This window comes from Anolis carolinensis, unplaced genomic scaffold (genome assembly GCF_035594765.1).
Source record: "Anolis carolinensis isolate JA03-04 unplaced genomic scaffold, rAnoCar3.1.pri scaffold_10, whole genome shotgun sequence".
NCBI classification, from domain to species: domain Eukaryota; kingdom Metazoa; phylum Chordata; class Lepidosauria; order Squamata; family Dactyloidae; genus Anolis; species Anolis carolinensis.
The window spans coordinates 8,590,670-8,608,288 of record NW_026943821.1 but is presented as its reverse complement, the minus strand read 5'-3'; the positions used below and the strand labels follow the sequence as shown (position 1 = coordinate 8,608,288).

General features: G+C 39.8%; 1 protein-coding gene across 6 annotated transcripts in view; it reads right to left on the bottom strand.

Moving 5' to 3' along the window:
• The window catches only part of bicra (BRD4 interacting chromatin remodeling complex associated protein), a 104,054-nt gene that overhangs the window by 22,485 nt on the left and 63,950 nt on the right, over positions 1-17,619 (bottom strand). For 5 of the 6 annotated variants that reach the window (XM_062962779.1, XM_008121511.3, XM_062962780.1 and 2 more), the window contains exons 3-5: positions 5,695-5,740; positions 2,170-2,212; positions 1,478-1,543 (exon numbers count right to left, since the gene is read on the bottom strand). In XM_062962779.1, coding sequence (XP_062818849.1) covers positions 1,478-1,543; positions 2,170-2,212; positions 5,695-5,735 — 150 coding nt within the window. In that variant the 5' untranslated portion in view covers positions 5,736-5,740. The remainder of the gene's footprint in view (positions 1-1,477; positions 1,544-2,169; positions 2,213-5,694; positions 5,741-17,619) is intronic. The other variant, XM_062962781.1, reaches the window with a different exon arrangement.

The following is a 17,619-nucleotide window of genomic DNA, read 5'->3' as shown; positions in this document are numbered from 1 at the left end:
ACATCTGTGACATGAACAAAGCAGAATTTTAGACCTTCTTAGGTCCAGCATGTATATATTTCTAATGGATGCTACAAGACAGAGTTGTTTTCCTACTCTCTATCTCATTCGTCATCAACATGCATGCAAATATTTTAAAGCAACACTGCTATATAATGCATTTGCTTTCTTAAACCTCTTTCATTTTCTTATATAGAAAGTTTAGTCCTTTTCTTCATTTCCATTGGCCTCAGTCACACCATGGCTGCTTTCAGTCCTAGGAATCTGATGCAAATGTTAGCTGGAAGAAGGAAGTTTAATTTAAGGAAATGGCACAGTAGATAGCAGATCTGCTTCCAATAGCATGACCCTAATTTAAATTGGCTCTTCTTCCATTAGTGCTTTTAGGCAAAGAAAAAGACATCAGGAGATTCAGTCATGGCTCTTTCAAACTATGCCTACATGCATCATTACAATGCACGTCTGACTAGTTTTGTTTGGACGAAGAGTGATTAAGCATTATCTGTCTCATATCAGGTTTCACAAGACAACATCTGGTACAAGACAAAAGCACTTCACAATCTAGGTTCCCAAGATACACAAATGGAAGTTCCTGACTTCATTCTAAGAAAAATCTTTCCCCAGCTTTCACAGCCCCCAAACTTTTATTAGGCTGATCACCATGATCACCCTTTACATAGAACAGAACAAAGCTGCAGGATGAAAAAGGTCAGCAAATGAAAAATCCAAAAACAGCTACAACTCCAAATGAATTATTCAAAATTAACATGGGTTGGCCATACAAATCATCACATCATACCACCACCTTTGATTGTACCCCAGTATCAGTAACTGCATGGATCAATTCAAATCACTCTTAAGATTGCTAGTGAAAGATTGTGCAGGAAATATATGAATAGGTCTATGAGCTAAGGATGATCTCTGACTGGTCTCCCGAGCCTGACTTTGTACTTTCTATAGAAATTATTAAAGTAAAATAGGCTTTTAAATTAACTTGCCTGTTTCACTATAACCTAGGTATGAATGCCAGGCCCAGAATCAAATATAGACATGTACAGAGACTGGATTTCCTCCTCTAATGACATGAGAGAAATGAGGGGTTTCACCCTAATCAATTTTGCTCTGGCTTTGCCTACCTATTTACAACCAAGCTTTGCGCATGCACTGACAGAAACAACTATATTACACTACAGAGTCTAGAAGCAGGCTGTCACAATGTATCATGACTTTTAACAGTATTAAGCAGAGATGCTAAGCTGTTAATGGCACCTATATGCCTTCCTATGCCTTTGAGTTCTCAATGGAGTCACAGCTTGCCTTTTTCCTCTTATCACGCCTGCTTGCCATCATGGGAATATAACCTTGCATCCTTCATCATGCACTGCACATTCCAAAGATGATGCATTTGCAAAAAAGGACATGATGATGCAAAGAGGATGATAAACTGAACTTCAAAAGCGAGGTGAAAAATACATACCCCAGCACCCTCAAAGAAGGCACTGGCTGCATCTCCTGTGTTGTCCAGGAGATCATCACTGTCAATCTGTAATTAAAAAGATTCAAATTACCATAAATTTAAGATTTGACAGTGTTCAAGGAGTTCAAGAAGTCAAATATACATAAAGTGGAGACCAAATGGTATCACTTTTCAGAACATGGAAATAATTGCTTTTGGGTTTGGCAAACAACTCCTCAAATCCCCCCAACCAGCATGGCCAGAGGCCATACCGACTTGGGGGATTCTTGGAGCTAGAGTCCCCAAAAATTAAATCTTCTGAGCTATCTTGAACCTGTATACCAAGGAATGAGGTCACTTCTTCCTCCCAGTGGCTACATTTCTTTCCAGGAGCTAATAATTCCTAATTTGGGGTATATGTGTGTGGTTTTTTTCTGACTCCTTAAAAAGCAAGTAATTTATTGTAAGTAATTACTAAGCAGTTTTTTGACTGCATTTATTTGCCAGTTTCCAATGCTCTCTTGAGGAAAAGACTGACAGGACACTCTTGGTAGGTCATCATTTCTAGAACTGGTACCAGCTTTGTTCTCGGTGTCATTTCTCTCTCTGAAGGCACATAAGCTGAAGGCAATTCAAGGAGGCATTTTGATTTGTTAATTAAGCATGCAACAACATGGGGATTTAAAGAAACACATGCAAGCCCAACTCCTCACCTTTTCAGATCCATGTAAAAAATCATTCAAGGCCTGAGGATCACTGTGGAGAGAAAAAACAGCATGAGAAATGGATTTTATGAAGAAATACCACACTTAACATATCTAATATCTCCATAATTTTTACAATTTATCAATGAAGGATTAAAACTGGGAAACTGAAAAAAAAAGTGTTACTCCAATGATCTATTGCTAAGCAATTACTATCTTTATCAAGTTATTTATCAGCTATATTAGTGTCCAGAGTTTTCTTATTATATTTTGATGGAATTGTGTAACAGAAATACCTTTATAAGTATGAACACACAAAATACTGTATATATTTCTCTCATAGAATGGGATACAAATGACTTCTTTAGACAAAACAAAAGCTATGTAGATTTTTTTATGAGTGTGCATTAAAATGTGCCACAGAGCCAGTGTGGTGCAGTGGTTTGCATGTTGGACTATGGCTCTAGACAACAGCATCTGATTCTTTGGTTGGCCATGGAGACCACTAGTATTTCAAACATACTTCCTACACCTTATGGGATAGTAAGACCCACTGAGATCTAGGATTGCTGGTGTGTGCATAGTACACCCACCTCATACACATACCTTATCCAGCAATCATTACTGACATTGCTAGGAATGACAAAAGGGTTTGTGATGTAATATGAACCAGTTATAAACCAGTTAGAGTGTTGAGATCTGCCGGGGAGGCCCTGCTCTCAGTCTCACCCCCTTCGCAAGCGTGACTGATGGAACAAGAGACAGGGCCTACTCAGTGGTGGCCCCTCAGCTATGGAACTCCCTCCCCAGTGATATTAGATCAGCCCTCTCCCTCCTGGTTTTCGGGGGAAAGTCAAGACCTGGCTATGGAACCAGGCGTTTGGGGAGTAGTGCAATACATGGGACTAGGTGTTATGTTTTAACGACTATGGGACTAGGTGTTATGTTTTAACAATTCTAATTTTAATTGTATTTATATGTTTTATCTGTTTTACCGCTTAATGTGATGCATTTGTATATTTGTATTTGCAATGTGGCATTGAAATTGCCAAAACCATAAGCCACTCAGAGTCCCCTTCGGGGTTAGATAGAGCAGGATAGAAGTATAGTAAATAAATAAATAAATACCCTGGCTATTTAGTTTCTAAAATAAAATGGGTCCAGTACTCTGCACTGCATCTTCATATTCTTATAATGCACTAGCTGTGCCCGGCTATGCGTTGTTGTGGTGAAGTGTGGTGTAATGGGAAATAAAGTATTGAGGAATTGGCGGTAGTTAAAGGGTAAAGGTTTTCCCCTGATATTAAGTTCAATTGTGTCTGACTCTGGGGGGTGGTGCTCATCTCCATTTCTAAGCTGAAGAGCTGGCGTTGTCCATAGACTCCTCCAAGGTCATCTGGCATGACTGCATGGAACACCGTTACCTTCCTGCCGGAGCAGTACCTATTCATCTACTCTCATTTGCATGTTTTTGAACTTTAGGGTTGGCAGAAGCTGGAGCTAACAATGGGGGCTCTCTCCGCTCCCCCAATTCAAACCTGCGACCTTTCAGTCCAGAAGTTCAGCAGCTTAGCGCTTTAATACGCTGTGCCATTAGGGGATATTATTTCCTAAAGCTTGTGAATATACAATATTTCTGATTATTTTTTTTGTCTGTTGGAGGCAAGTTTGAATGCTGCAATTAGGCAAAATGATTAGCATGTAATGGCCTTGCAGCTTTAAAGCCTGGCTGCTTCCTCCCTGAGTGAATTTTTTGTTGGGATGTATTAGCTGGCCCTGATTGTTTCCTGTCTGGAATTCCTCTGTTTTCAGAATGTTGTTCTTTATTTAGTGTTCTGATTTTAGAGATTGTATTGTTCTGTTTTATTATAGCACAGTAATTTTTATATATTCTGATTTTAGTGTTTTTGAATACTTGGAGACAGATTGCATTCATTTTCACGGTTTACAGCAACACAATAATAATAATAATAATAATAATAATAATAATAATAATAATAATAATAATAATGACTTTGGTAATACACACTGCTTCACTCCCTTCTCAGCTTCCTTTCTGGAAGAATCCTTTCTAGGGAGTTGTTAGGTGGCCCTGATTGTTTCCTTTGTGGAATCCCCAATTTCCCTGTTTTCAGAGTGTTGCTCTTTATTTACTGTCCTTGTTTTAGAGATTATATTGTTCTGTATTATTCTACCACGGTCATTATTTCATATTACAGTAGAATCTCATTTATCCAACATTTGCTTATCCAATGTTCTGGATTATCCAACGCAGTCTGCCTTTTAGTAGTCAATGTTTTTGTAGTCAGTGTTTTAAATTAATTGTGATAGTTTTGTGCTAAATTTGTAAATACAGTAATTACTACATAGCATTACTGCACATGGAACTACTTTTTCTGTCAAATTTATTGTATAACATGATGTTTTGGTGCTTAATTTGTATAATGATTACCTAATTTGATGTTTAATTGGCTTTTCCTGAATCCCTTCTTATTATCCAACATATGCACTTATCCAACATTCTGCCAGCCTGTTTATGTTGGATAAGTGAGACTGTACTGTATATTTATAATCTTATATTATCTGCTTAGAACTGGATTATATGAGGGCCCTTCTACACAGCTGTATAAAATGCACACTGAAGTAGATTATATGGGAGTGTGGAGTCAAGATAATCAAGTTCAAAGCATATCTGCTTTGAACTGGATTATCTTGACTCCGCACTTATAGGTAATATAATATTATAATTGGGTTATATAGCTGTGTGGAAGGGCCTTGAGTCTACACTGCCATATAATCCAGTTCAAATATGATAATCTGTATTTTATAGGCAGTGTGGAAGAGGCCCGAGTGAAGAGGCCCTGAGCTCCATTGTGGCTGAGTGGGTTGCTAGGAGACGAAGTGGGCGGAGCTTAGCCTTCTAACTGGCAGCAATTGGATAAAAACAATTATTCCTCTCCCTCTAATTAGGACTTCTTTCTTTTCTTTTTGTTGTATGAACATAGAGGCATGGATGAGGGGTTGTGCTGCCAAGTTTAGTGTTTCTGGGATGTGTAGTTTTGTTGTTTTGTCCTAGGCCGAATTTTTTTTATCCTTTTATATATGTAGATATGCATCACATTTGAAGATTATGTTGCTAAAAGATGCACAAGAATTCACCTTTCAGCTATTCTTTTGGATGTTGGTTAATGAGGCTTGCTACACAGGGTGAAAACCATGTGAAAACCTTCCAGATGTTCTTGGATTAAAACTCCCAGGATTTCCTTTCATTGACTAGACTGGCTAGAGCTGGTAGAACTTGCAGTTTAACAACATCTGGAAGACTGCATGACACCCATCCCTACTGTTATGCCAGCCTATGTTATCAACAAGCATATAGCAACAGCAGCCATAGTTAAAGATTAGACAGAGGACTCTTCATGATTCAAATTAAGCACCAATGAAAATTACAGCATCATATTTCGTCTAATTATGAAAATATGCAGCCACAACAGAGAAGAGATGAAACTATTCAAGTCAAGGGCAAATACTTACCAAATTACATCTAACAAGCATCGGCCATCCTCATCATCCATGTCAACTGGAATAAAGTATTGGAAATCATATCAAAATGAGAAAAATAGCATACAGTACATAATGTACCAGTTAGTGAAATGTTCCACCCTACATTACATCTTTAGTGCTCCAACATGACAAATATATCCTCCCCAATCCATGCAATGCCAGTTCCTGGATTTGGGGGTCCTGGAACAAGGCAAATTGTTTGACTTTATTAAATTAGAAGAATTCTTTTATGTTGTCTCTACAGATTCTAGTAATCCAGGCAAAATAAAGGCATTGTTTGGAGTAGTGGGCCAGTTCTGGAAATGCACACTCTCTCCACATTCTGGAAGGAGTACTACATTCAAATATTAACTGTCTCCCCCTAATGCTATCCCAGTAATTTCAATTTAAGTGTCTTAAGCAGACAATGTCATGATCATTGAGCGATTAATTTCTCCAAACTAGCATCTTCAGAAATCAAGCTTTACAGCTCCTGGTTTTCACTACTGAACTACTGTGATGTTTTGAAGATAATTCAAAACATAATATGGAGGGAAATTCCCAGATCCCAGATGCAACAATTATAATTCCTCATTAAGAAGTCATAGGCATCTGTCTGGAAGATGACTGAGGTATAGAACAAAACAAGAACAATGAGGTCTCCTAACAAACTTTGCACAGTTCGATTTTCCTAGGTCAGGAGTAGAATCCTCTGGCCTATCAAATGTTGAATTGCATTTTCCACCACTAGCAATGGTTGCTAGGGCTGTTGGGAGATTTGTCCCCTAAACACCTGAAGGATCTCATAATTCCTATTTGTGTCCTAGTGGACTAAAATGCCTGTTGCTTTCACAGAACTGGCAGTCATAATCACATTTTAAAGAGAGTAAGATAAGTGCTCCTCACAATTCTTTGCAAAATTGTGATTTGACAGAGAATTTTCTCCAAATGATCAAATATTTGTTAAATATTTAACTTCTGTATTTGACATGAGAGAACATTTACTTTTAATATTTGACAACTCCGTTATTTGACACACAATGGTACTCGGTATCTGACAGCGCTCAGCAACATAATATCAAATGAAACTGTTTGACAGCTAACACTATTCAATATTTTATTGCTATTAAAGTGATATCAAAAAGTTCCTACATTCTGAGGTAAAATTTAAGACAAAATATACATCTAAATTTCACATTCAAAATCTGATTGGGAATGTCAAACATTTAATTTTGAATTTTTGCAAGCTATAGCTTTGGTTTAACTGAGGCTAAGTAGCCAAGATACATCTAAAACAGGGTGTGTTTAGACAGTGAAGTTAAAATAGTATAAATATATTCTGGAAAAGGCACTGTAAACCTTCTCAAAAAACCAAAAACACATTTGAAGTAATGTGTTTCAATTCTATTCTAAGTGACTGTTTCTGCTGTAGCTATTAGGAAGCTTAGAAAACTTGACTTCACCTTTGCTCTTTCTAACTTTGCCCATCCAAGTCGAGGGGGGGGGGGATAAGACTCTCTCACATTATCACATGACAAGACACTGAAATATGTTTTCTATCACAGTTCCTTGACTAGGTTATTTACATTTACCTGAAAAAAAAGGAATGTATTTCTAGCTAAATTTGGATAGGACTGCACTACAGGAAGACTACCAATAAGTAGTATCATCATGATCCTGGCTTTGCATAAATTCCAAGAGAAGAATTAATTAATCAACTTCCTGATAATATTAACTAGTTTCATTATATACAATATTTTCAAAATAAACCAATACATTTGCGAGAGCACACTCATAAAAGACAAAGATGTTCAATTTCTATTTCATTTACAGCCAACTACCTTTTGTTACAATGAATATGTTTACAAAGATCAAAAGGCACATTGTGTATTTTGACTAGGAAATACAGTATGACAGAAAGCTATTTCTTCTCCCAATGAAATCTAATAAGTGAGTGACATTATCAGAAGACCAGAGACACTTCACAGCTGGGAAGAGAAGACAGAAATTCCTCTGAATTCTGTAGCTCTGATTTTCAATAGCTTACCAAGGTCAAAGAGCCCAGACCATCCCTAGAGAGTATTAATTTTCTTGTTTCTGAAATAATTATTTGCAAAAATCCATAAAAATGACAGCTTGACAGCATTTATTCATTAGTTGATCAAAAGGCATAGAGAGAGATGTCCACTTAGTAAATCAACTAGTCAGGTTGCCCTTTTTTCCTATGAATTCAGCATAATGAAACTTCCTAGTAATTTTACTGAGCAATTCACACATTTGTTTGCCATCAAAATGTCCCAGCATCCTTTAGAGAACAGGACTGTACTTAGAGGAGATCATTTGAGTGCCTTCGAAATTCAATGCAATAGGGGAAGCAAACCTCTTGGTTTCTCCTTAAATCTGAAGACGGGGCAGGGAGTAATTCTCAATTCTGTGATGAGCTCCAAAGATGTTAAGAGCACCTCCCTATTTTGGTAAAGGGACAGAGTAACTCTACCAGTGAAAGTTGGCCAACTATGAAATTGTGTATCCCTGGCTTTACTGATTGAGGGCCACATAAAAGGGTCAGAAGATGATGTCTCATCTTCTGGTTTGTGAAAACAGTTCCATGTGTGTGTCTGTGTGTGTGCTTTATATAAAACAGAGTACAGTTGGATAAAATCTAGGTAAGATAAGAACTCCTGTACTTATACACTTCCAGGAGAGGAAATTATTTTACCTTGAGAAAAGAAAGGATAGTCTGGGTTGTATAGAAGAGGAGCCAACGGGTACACTTTACTCACTCCTAGAGCACTTCAGAAACCATGCATAGGAGACCATTAACATATCACATACAACTCTGCCCTTACTCATAAGACACAAGCCCTTTTATATAGCTCAGAATCATGTAACTAAGAAAGACATAGTGTTACTTCATGTAGAACTGTCATGGAAGAAAAGTCTCTAATCTGAAAAGTGACTTTTCCTTAGGGGAAGTTCAAGTCTCTTTGTCTAGTTGAAGGGACAACACTGTTCAGCTTCCATGTTCTTCCCAATGTCAGTAAAGGCTTATAAAAAACAAGGATAAATTCTACCCTTCTGGGTAAAGGTCTATGCAGGAGACAGCTGTGCTACATGCTAGTTCCTGCAACCAAAGAGGAAGGTTTTTGTGTTATTCTTCCAGCTTCAACTGTCACAGCCCCATAATGTGTGCTCGCCACCCCCAAAAAACACACTGCACTGACTCCTTTGCTCTTGTCGCCATGCCACCCCTGCCTCAGGCTTTGAACACTGCTAGGTTGTCAAGTTGCATCCCTGTTTTGTACATAACCTTCTTGAAGCTTCTCCCTCGCTTCTGAGCTTCAGCTGCCTCTGGCTACTACAACCCACAGTGCCAAATAGGAGTGAGCCACAGAACAGCAGGGCAGACAAAACTGGACTGATTAATTTTGCCAGATGAAAGGTAAGACAGATGCAGTGTAAAAGGGAGGAATTGTATGTTTGACAAGCTCAAGAACCAATCAGGTTCCTTTCCATCACTTTTGGGGATCCCTCATGATCAAGTTAATAGGATTGTGAAATCCTAAGAGTCAACTTGACAGCCGTTAACAACAACAATTTGTTAGTTTGTGCAGCACCACTCAAGACAGCTCAAAGGCTCAAGAGTTATCACTCTGAAATTATCTTCCTCCCTTTGTAAAGACATCTTAGAGCACACTATCAACACTCTACAGGTTAATGCTCAAGGCCTTGGTTAGACCTCCTGCAGAACACATCTACAGAACTAAAAAAAAAAAAAAAAGAGTTTAAGCACTCAGATAATCTTGGGAAAGAAGAAAGAAGAGCAAAATCATAATTTTATATCAAATTACAAAAGTAAAAAAAGAAATGTAAATAAAAGATTATGTGGCCAAATTATAGAATAGAGGCTTAGATTTATTTTCAAAGTTGCCTGCCTCTACTCCTTTTCACTTATTCAGAATCAAAAGACTTATAAATATTGTTTTAAGATCACCTTGCATATCCCTAATGAGAAGAAGAAAACCAAGGCACAGATTAAAATGGAGAGACAAGTTGAAGCAAGTTGGCATATTGCACTACACACAAGATTGAAAGACTTGTATAGGGGATATAAACTTTTTTTAAAAAATGATTAATAATTACATAGCTAACACTAAAACAGATTACAGGACAATCTTGGTCAGAATGCCAGTAGTGGAGGGATGCGATTTGATGGCAGTTAGTGGACAGAGGGGCCCCCGTGGAATTCATTCTGGTCTGATTGTAGCACTTACATTCAAATTCATCAAGCTACTAAGAGAAACGGAATACAAATATCCTTCCCTTCCCCATCACAAAAAATATGATAATGTCTTGAAGAAAAATACTTTGTGGTTGTACTAGTAAAATGTATACAAAGAAAGTATATATTAGGGCAGTGGTTCTCAAACCTTTTCAGTCGCTGAGCCCTTTTTAAAGCAAAGGTTTTGGGGCCATCTTATCCAACCTCCTCCTGCCACGCAAGAAAAGCACAATCATTACACCCCTGAGCAGTGGGAGGGAAATAGGGTTTTGGAAGCAAGGAAGGTGAGGGGAAAGGGATCTGGGCGGTGAAGAAGGCAAGGAAAAGGGCTTTTGGAGTGAGGGTATTGAAAGAAAGGCTTTTGAGGGTGAGGGAATCAAGAAAAAAAATTCGGGGTGAGGGAAGCGAGGAAATAGACTTTTGGGGGCAAGGGGGAGGAGCAGTAAAGAGGAAAAGCTTGGGGGGGGGGACTGCACAGCCCTCAGTATGCTTTTCAGAAACCTAAGGGCTCCACGAAGCACACTTTGAGAACCACTGTATTAGGGGAACTGCTTGCAAAAATGTATAAAATTAGAGGAGATTCGTGAATATACAAGTATTTCACACATGAAAATGATCACAAAAATATACAAAACTGCACTGTGTTGAGGAAACATAATAAAACAAACTTGTTCCTGAAAAAATGTAAATATTGAACACAGCACAGATAGCTCTGTCCATCCTCAGTTGGAAGTGTCTGATTGGTTATATTCCAAGGAGTCACAAGGGTTTAAAAAATAAAATAAAAAGAACAGTTTTAATAAAGCTAGTGTGGTGCAGTAGACATAATATACTAGTTTGGACTTAAGAAAACTGGCTTCAGTTCCCTGCTCTAAGGTTTACAAGGTAGCCTTGGAAAAGTTACTAATTCTTAGCTGGTTTAAACATTACTTAATCTTATATACTGTATGTTATTCTGAACACTTTGGAGCATGGATAAAATGCAAATGTCATCAATCAATATAAAAGACACCTGAATTTGCCATGTAGCTACTGTAGAAGGTAAGGAAATTCTACACATCCCTAGAAAGCTTTCTCCAGATAAAACCAGAAACCCCAACAACCACCATCATATTTATCTTTAAATTGTCTAGACTGCTTGATAGGGTCCAAGGTCTATATAATCCAACATTCCCTTTCCCAGAGTGTTCAAAAAGATGTCACTGGTAAACCAATGAGCAGGGGCCCTTGATGCTCCCTCACTAACTAATACTGAGGCAACTTGCTACTTATGAATACGGTAGAGTCTCACTTATCCAACCTAAACGGGCCGGCAGAATGTTGGATAAGTGAAAATGTTGGATAATAAGGAGGGTTTAAGGAAAGGTCTTTTAAACGTCAAATTACATTATGATTTTTTTACAAATTAAGTACCAAAACATCATGTTTTACAACAAATGGACAGAAAAAGCAGTTCAGTACACAATAACGTTATGTAATAATTACTGTATTTACGAATTTAGCACCAAAACTTCGCAATGTATTGAAAAATTGACTGCAAAAACATTGACTACTAAAAGGCAAACTGCATTGGACAATACAGAATGTTGGATAAGTGAAGGTTGGATAAGCGAGACTCTACTGTAATTCTGGATGCACCATGTAGCTGTCATGACTTCTAGACATTTATATTCTCCATTCATTTAACTGATTCATCTTATCCCTTTAAAAGACATAATATAGTAAATGGCCATTGTAATGGAAGTGAAGGGGCAGGATGATGGTAATGTCTTGAAGGAAGAATCCTTGTGACTACTCTAGTAAAACATTATATATTTTTTAAAACAAACATTTTTCTTCTGTTATATTCCAAAGCTCAAAGCCCTTAATACTGATTTTCATTCAAAACAATAATCTAACCCGATGATGTCCAAAGAACTTCTAACTGAGCTAAAGCTCAAAAGTGACATGCACAAGAAGTGGAAAAGGGGAGAAATCACCAAAGAAGAATTCAAACGTATAGCCAACACCTGTAGGGAAAAGGTTCGCAAGGCTAAAGCGCAAAATGAGCTCAGGCTTGCCAGGGACATAAAAAACAACAAAAAAGGCTTTTTTGCTTACGTTGGTAGAAAAAGGAAGAAAAAGGAGGCGATAGGGCCATTGTAAGGAGAAGATGGGGTGATGGCGACAGGGGACAGGGAAAAGGCAGAACTACTTAATGCCTTCTTTGCCTCGGTCTTCTCACAAAAAGAAAGCCATCTTCAACCTCAGCAACACGGAATGGACGAAGGATTGGGGGAAATCCAACCCCAAATAGGGAAACAAGTTGTCCAGGAACACTTGGCCTCTCTAAACGAATTCAAGTCCCCAGGGCCAGATCAGCTACACCCAAGAGTACTGAAGGAACTAGCGGAAGTTATTTCAGAACCACTGGCAATTATCTTCGAGAGTTCTTGGAGAACGGGAGAAGTCCCAGCAGATTGGAGGAGGGCGAATGTGGTCCCTTATCTTCAAGAAGGGAAAAAAGAACGACCCAAACAATTACCGTCCGGTCAGCCTCACATCAATACCAGGCAAAATTCTGGAAAAGATCATTAAGGAAGTGGTCTGCGAACACTTAGAAACAAATGCGGTCATTGCTAATAGTCAACACGGATTTACCAAAAACAAGTCATGCCAGACTAATCTGATCTCTTTTTTCGATAGAGTTACGAGTTGGGTCGATACAGGGAATGCTGTGGATGTAGCGTACCTGGATTTCAGTAAGGCCTTCGACAAAGTCCCCCACGACCTTCTGGCAAACAAACTAGTAAAATGTGGGCTAGACAAAACTGCGGTTAGGTGGATCTGTAATTGGCTAAGCGAACGAACCCAAAGGGTGCTCACCAATGCGTCGTCTTCATCATGGAAAGAAGTGACAAGTGGAGTGCCGCAGGGCTCCGTCCTGGGCCCGGTTCTGTTCAACATCTTTATTAACGACTTAGACGAAGGGTTAGAAGGCACGATCATCAAGTTTGCAGACGACACAAAACTGGGAGGGATAGCTAACACTCCAGAAGACAGGAGCAGAATTCAAAACGATCTTGACAGACTAGAGAGATGGGCCAAAACTAACAAAATGAAGTTCAACAGGGACAAATGCAAGATACTTCACTTCGGCAGAAAAAATGGAAATCAAAGATACAGAATGGGGGACACCTGGCTTGACAGCAGTGTGTGCGAAAAAGACCTTGGAGTCCTCGTGGACAACAAGTTAAACATGAGCCAACAATGTGATGCGGCTGCTAAAAAAGCCAATGGGATTCTGGCCTGCATCAATAGGGGAATAGCGTCTAGATCCAGGGAAGTTATGCTCCCCCTCTATTCTGCCTTGGTCAGACCACACCTGGAATACTGTGTCCAATTTTGGGCACCACAGTTGAAGGGAGATGTTGACAAGCTGGAAAGCGTCCAGAGGAGGGCGACTAAAATGATTAAGGGTCGGGAGAACAAGCCCTATGAGGAGCGGCTGAAAGAGCTGGGCATGTTTAGCCTGCAGAAGAGAAGGCTGAGAGGAGACATGATAGCCATGTACAAATATGTGAAGGGAAGTCATAGGGAAGAGGGAGCAAGCTTGTTTTCTGCTGCCCTGCAGACTAGGACACGGAACAATGGCTTCAAACTACAGGAAAGGAGATTCCACCTGAACATCAGGAAGAACTTCCTCACTGTGAGAGCTGTTCGACAGTGGAACTCTCTCCCCGGGGCCGTGGTGGAGGCTCCTTCCTTGGAGGCTTTTAAGCAGAGGCTGGATGGCCATCTGTCGGGGGTGCTTTGAATGCGATTTCCTGCTTCTTAGCAGGGGGTTGGACTAGATGGCCCATGTGGTCTCTTCCAACTCTACTATTCTATGATTCTATGATTCTATGATTCTATGATGCTTTGCATTCATGAAATGAAGCAAAGTTGCAAGAGCTGGATGCAAACCATTCAAAGCTGGTGCTCTGATAGGAAATCAAGAGGATTTTAATGGGCTAAAATCAAATATGGGAATCATGTAACTACTCACTACTCCTCTGTTACGTCAGCTTCACTGGCTGCCGATTAGCACGATTCAAAGTGCTGGCTTTAGCCTATAAAGCTCTAAACGGTTCCGGCCCAGCTTACTTATCCGAACGTGTCTCCCACTATGACCTACCACGTAATTTAAGATCTTCAGGGAAGGCCCTGCTCTCGGTCCCGCCAGCCTCACAGGTGTGGCTGGCGGGGACGAGAGACAGGGCTTTCTCAGTGGTGGCTCCTTGACTGTGGAACTCCCTCCCTAGTAACATCCGGCAGGCTCCATCCCTTTTGAGTTTTAGAAAGAAAGTGAAGACCTGGCTATGCGAACAAGCGTTCAAAGAATAAGTTTTGTTGGCTTCAACTTGGTCTGGACTAAGGTTTATGTACAAGGTTTTGTGGATGAATGGCTCAAGTATTTTGTATTATTTTAAATCTGTTTTTAATTGCTTTTGTTTTATTCTTTTGTGTTGTTGTATATTGGCATTGAATTCTGCCAGTTTTGTAAGCCGCCCTGAATCCCTTCGGGTGAGAAGGGCAGGATAGAAATGATGGAAATAAATAAATAAATAAATAAACAAAGAAATAAATGTAACTCACCAGGCATTGTTAAATGACAACTCCCAGCATTTCCAATCACTGGTTATGGCCAGTGGGAACTGCTAAGAGTTGCAGCTCAACATCTGAAGAGTCTCATGATTCCCACCCACAGGGCAAAATCCTACCTGAACAGTCCTATTGAAATCAACTGGTCGATCAGTCGAGACTAATGGCTCCCATTCATTTCAATGGGTTTATTCTGGGCAGGATTAATACTGGATTTATTCTAAATGATTTCTCTTCAATTTTTTAACAAATCAGAACAAAATATTACAGGTAAAGGTTTTTGAGAGTAAGTGTGATGTAGTGGGGTTTGAGCACTGAACTACTACTCTGGAGACCAGAGTTCTATTACTCACTCGACCATGAAATCCACTGGTAGACTTTGGCCAAGTTGCTCTTTCTCAGCCTCAGAGGAAGGCAATGGAAAACCTCTTCAGAACAAATCTTAACAAGAAAACCCTGTGATAGATCACCTTACGGTCACCATAGGTTGGAAATAACTTGAAGATACAGAACAACTAACTGTGACACATCAGTTTACTCTTGGGTCCCTCTTGCTGGAGAAGGCTTTCAATGTGTTAGAAACCATTTAGCCACAGAGCATCCTGCTTCAGAGTTCAGGAATAGGCCAGCATGCCTCAAAGGTATAATTTTCAGCTTATGTGGTTTTATCTAATGAGAAAAAATGAGTACCAATATATCTGTTCAGCATGGTTAGGAACTTTACACCCTGTAATCAATTCTTTACATTTTGCACATGTTTATTAACAAATGTAGCAATTTATTTATTTATTTTGTGACAAAAGCATTGCACGATAAATACATTTTAAAATGATGGGGGGGAAAGAGGAAATCACAAGCAACTAAATAGTTTTAGACCAAAAGCTGGCAACAGCAACCGCATTGTCCGTAGCTTTAAACAACTCCTCCTCCGTACATGAGGCAGGACATTGTGGGCAAGCATACATATGCGGAGTTGTTTGTTCTGCTCCATAGTCACACAAGGTGGAGGATTCCTCCAGGTAGTGCCACCTTGCCAAGTTGTCTTTAGATCTGCCCACTCCACTTCTGAGTCTGTTTAGAGACTTCCAAGTTGCCCATTCTTGGTTTGTCCCTGGAGGAGGACCCTCATGGGTGGCCATCCAGTTAGAATTGCCAGGTTTAGCTGCCCAGGGTGACACCCTTGCTGCTGCTGGAGGAACATCAAGAGGAATGGTGGTTCTCATGAAGCCCTTCCTTGATTTGAGTCTGGTGGGAGGAGGCTGATAGTCATACAGCGGATGGCTTTCACAATGTTCGACCTTATTTCTCTCGCAGTTAGCAGCAACTTCCCGTCGCACGTCAGGAGGGGCAATGCCAGCTAACTTGTAGAGTTTATCAACAGGTGTAGGTTTAAGGCATCCTGAGATTATTCTGCATGTTTCATTTAGTGCTATGTCCACCTGCTTCGCATGGGCAGACTTTTGCCAGACAGGACAGGCATACTCAGCAGTTGAGAAAGACAAGGCCAGGGCTGATGTTCTTATTACTTGTGGGTCTGCACCCCATGCACTTCCAGTCAGTTTCCGCAGGATGTTGTTGCGTGCAGCTACTTTGTGCTTGGTGTTCATGCAGTGTTTCCTATATGTTAGTGTTCGATCTAAGGTGACACCAAGGTATTTAGGATGGAAACAAGTGTTCGAGCTCTTGGCCTTCCCAAGTAACTTTCAGTTTTCTGTTGGCTTCATGGTTACGTAGGTGGAAAGCACACACTTGTGTCTTGGCAGGGTTAGGCTTCAGGTGGTTCTCTTTGTAGTAGCTGGAGAGATTTTTCAAGGCATTAGTGAGTTGGTTTTCAACTGTTTCAAAATATTTCGATTGTGTTGTAAGGCCAAGGTCATCAGCATATATAAAGCTCTTTGTGAGTGGCTGATCGTTCGTGAAGATGTTAAATAAGGTCGGTGCAAGAACGCTGCCTTGGGGTAAACCATTCTTTTGCCTCCTCCATCTGCTTTTCTGGCCCTGAAACTCCACATAGAAGCTGTGGTTTTCTAGGAGGGTCTGGACAGTTTTTGTAAAGTCAAAGTCCCGGGTGATATGGTAGACTTTATGCAACATTTTAATATGTTGCACTGTGTCATAGGCTGCCGTAAGGTCCACAAAAACTGTTCCCGTAATGCAGCCTTTCTCATAGCCTTCCTCGATATGCTCTGTCAGATGAAGAATTTGACCTGTACAGTTTTTCCCTGGTGTGAAACCTGCTTGTTGTGACATGGGGGACACGGAAAGAGCCACCTCGAAGATTGAGTAAATTCAGTCGGGCGTCCTCTGGGCAACGTTTTTTGTAAGCGGCCAATCTTTCCAACCCCAAAAGCATTGGATGAATGGATGAATACCAAAGGTCTTTATCAAGACCATTGCTAACGATTATATAGCAATTATGTCATCCAATACTGTTTTGTTAGTAATTTTATAAAGATGGTTGCTGTATTTATTTACATCCTATCTTTCTCAGAAAACGGAACTCAAGCAAGCAAGGAACCTGTTTAGAAAACACTACTGATTTTCATGCGAATGCTGGCAATTAGGAGCAGTATACTACTCCTTCTTTTCACGCAATGCTTCTGAAATGTACCTCTTAATCAATATTCTTTCTCCCCTGCAGTTATTTTCTGTAACTTCTTAAATCACAAGGGGGGAAAGCCCCTCTGAACATCTCAGAAGAATTCTCTTTCCCTTAATATGAAACAACAACTTTTAAGATATCTTAACAGGTGGATATATTCAGCATATATGAGTTGAGGGACATTGGGAAGATGATTTGAGGCCACACAGCACATTACTGGAAATGCAAAACAATCCCACTCCATTCCCACTGATCTTCTCTGCTTGCCAAATTCAGAGCTCTGGCTCTTCTTATACTTGTTAAAGCTCCCTTGTAAGACAACCAGCGGCTGGCTCTCCATGACTGCCTCTCCACCCCAAAACACATTTCTCATGGACACACTCCAAGCAAATCAAAATTTTGGCAGTCA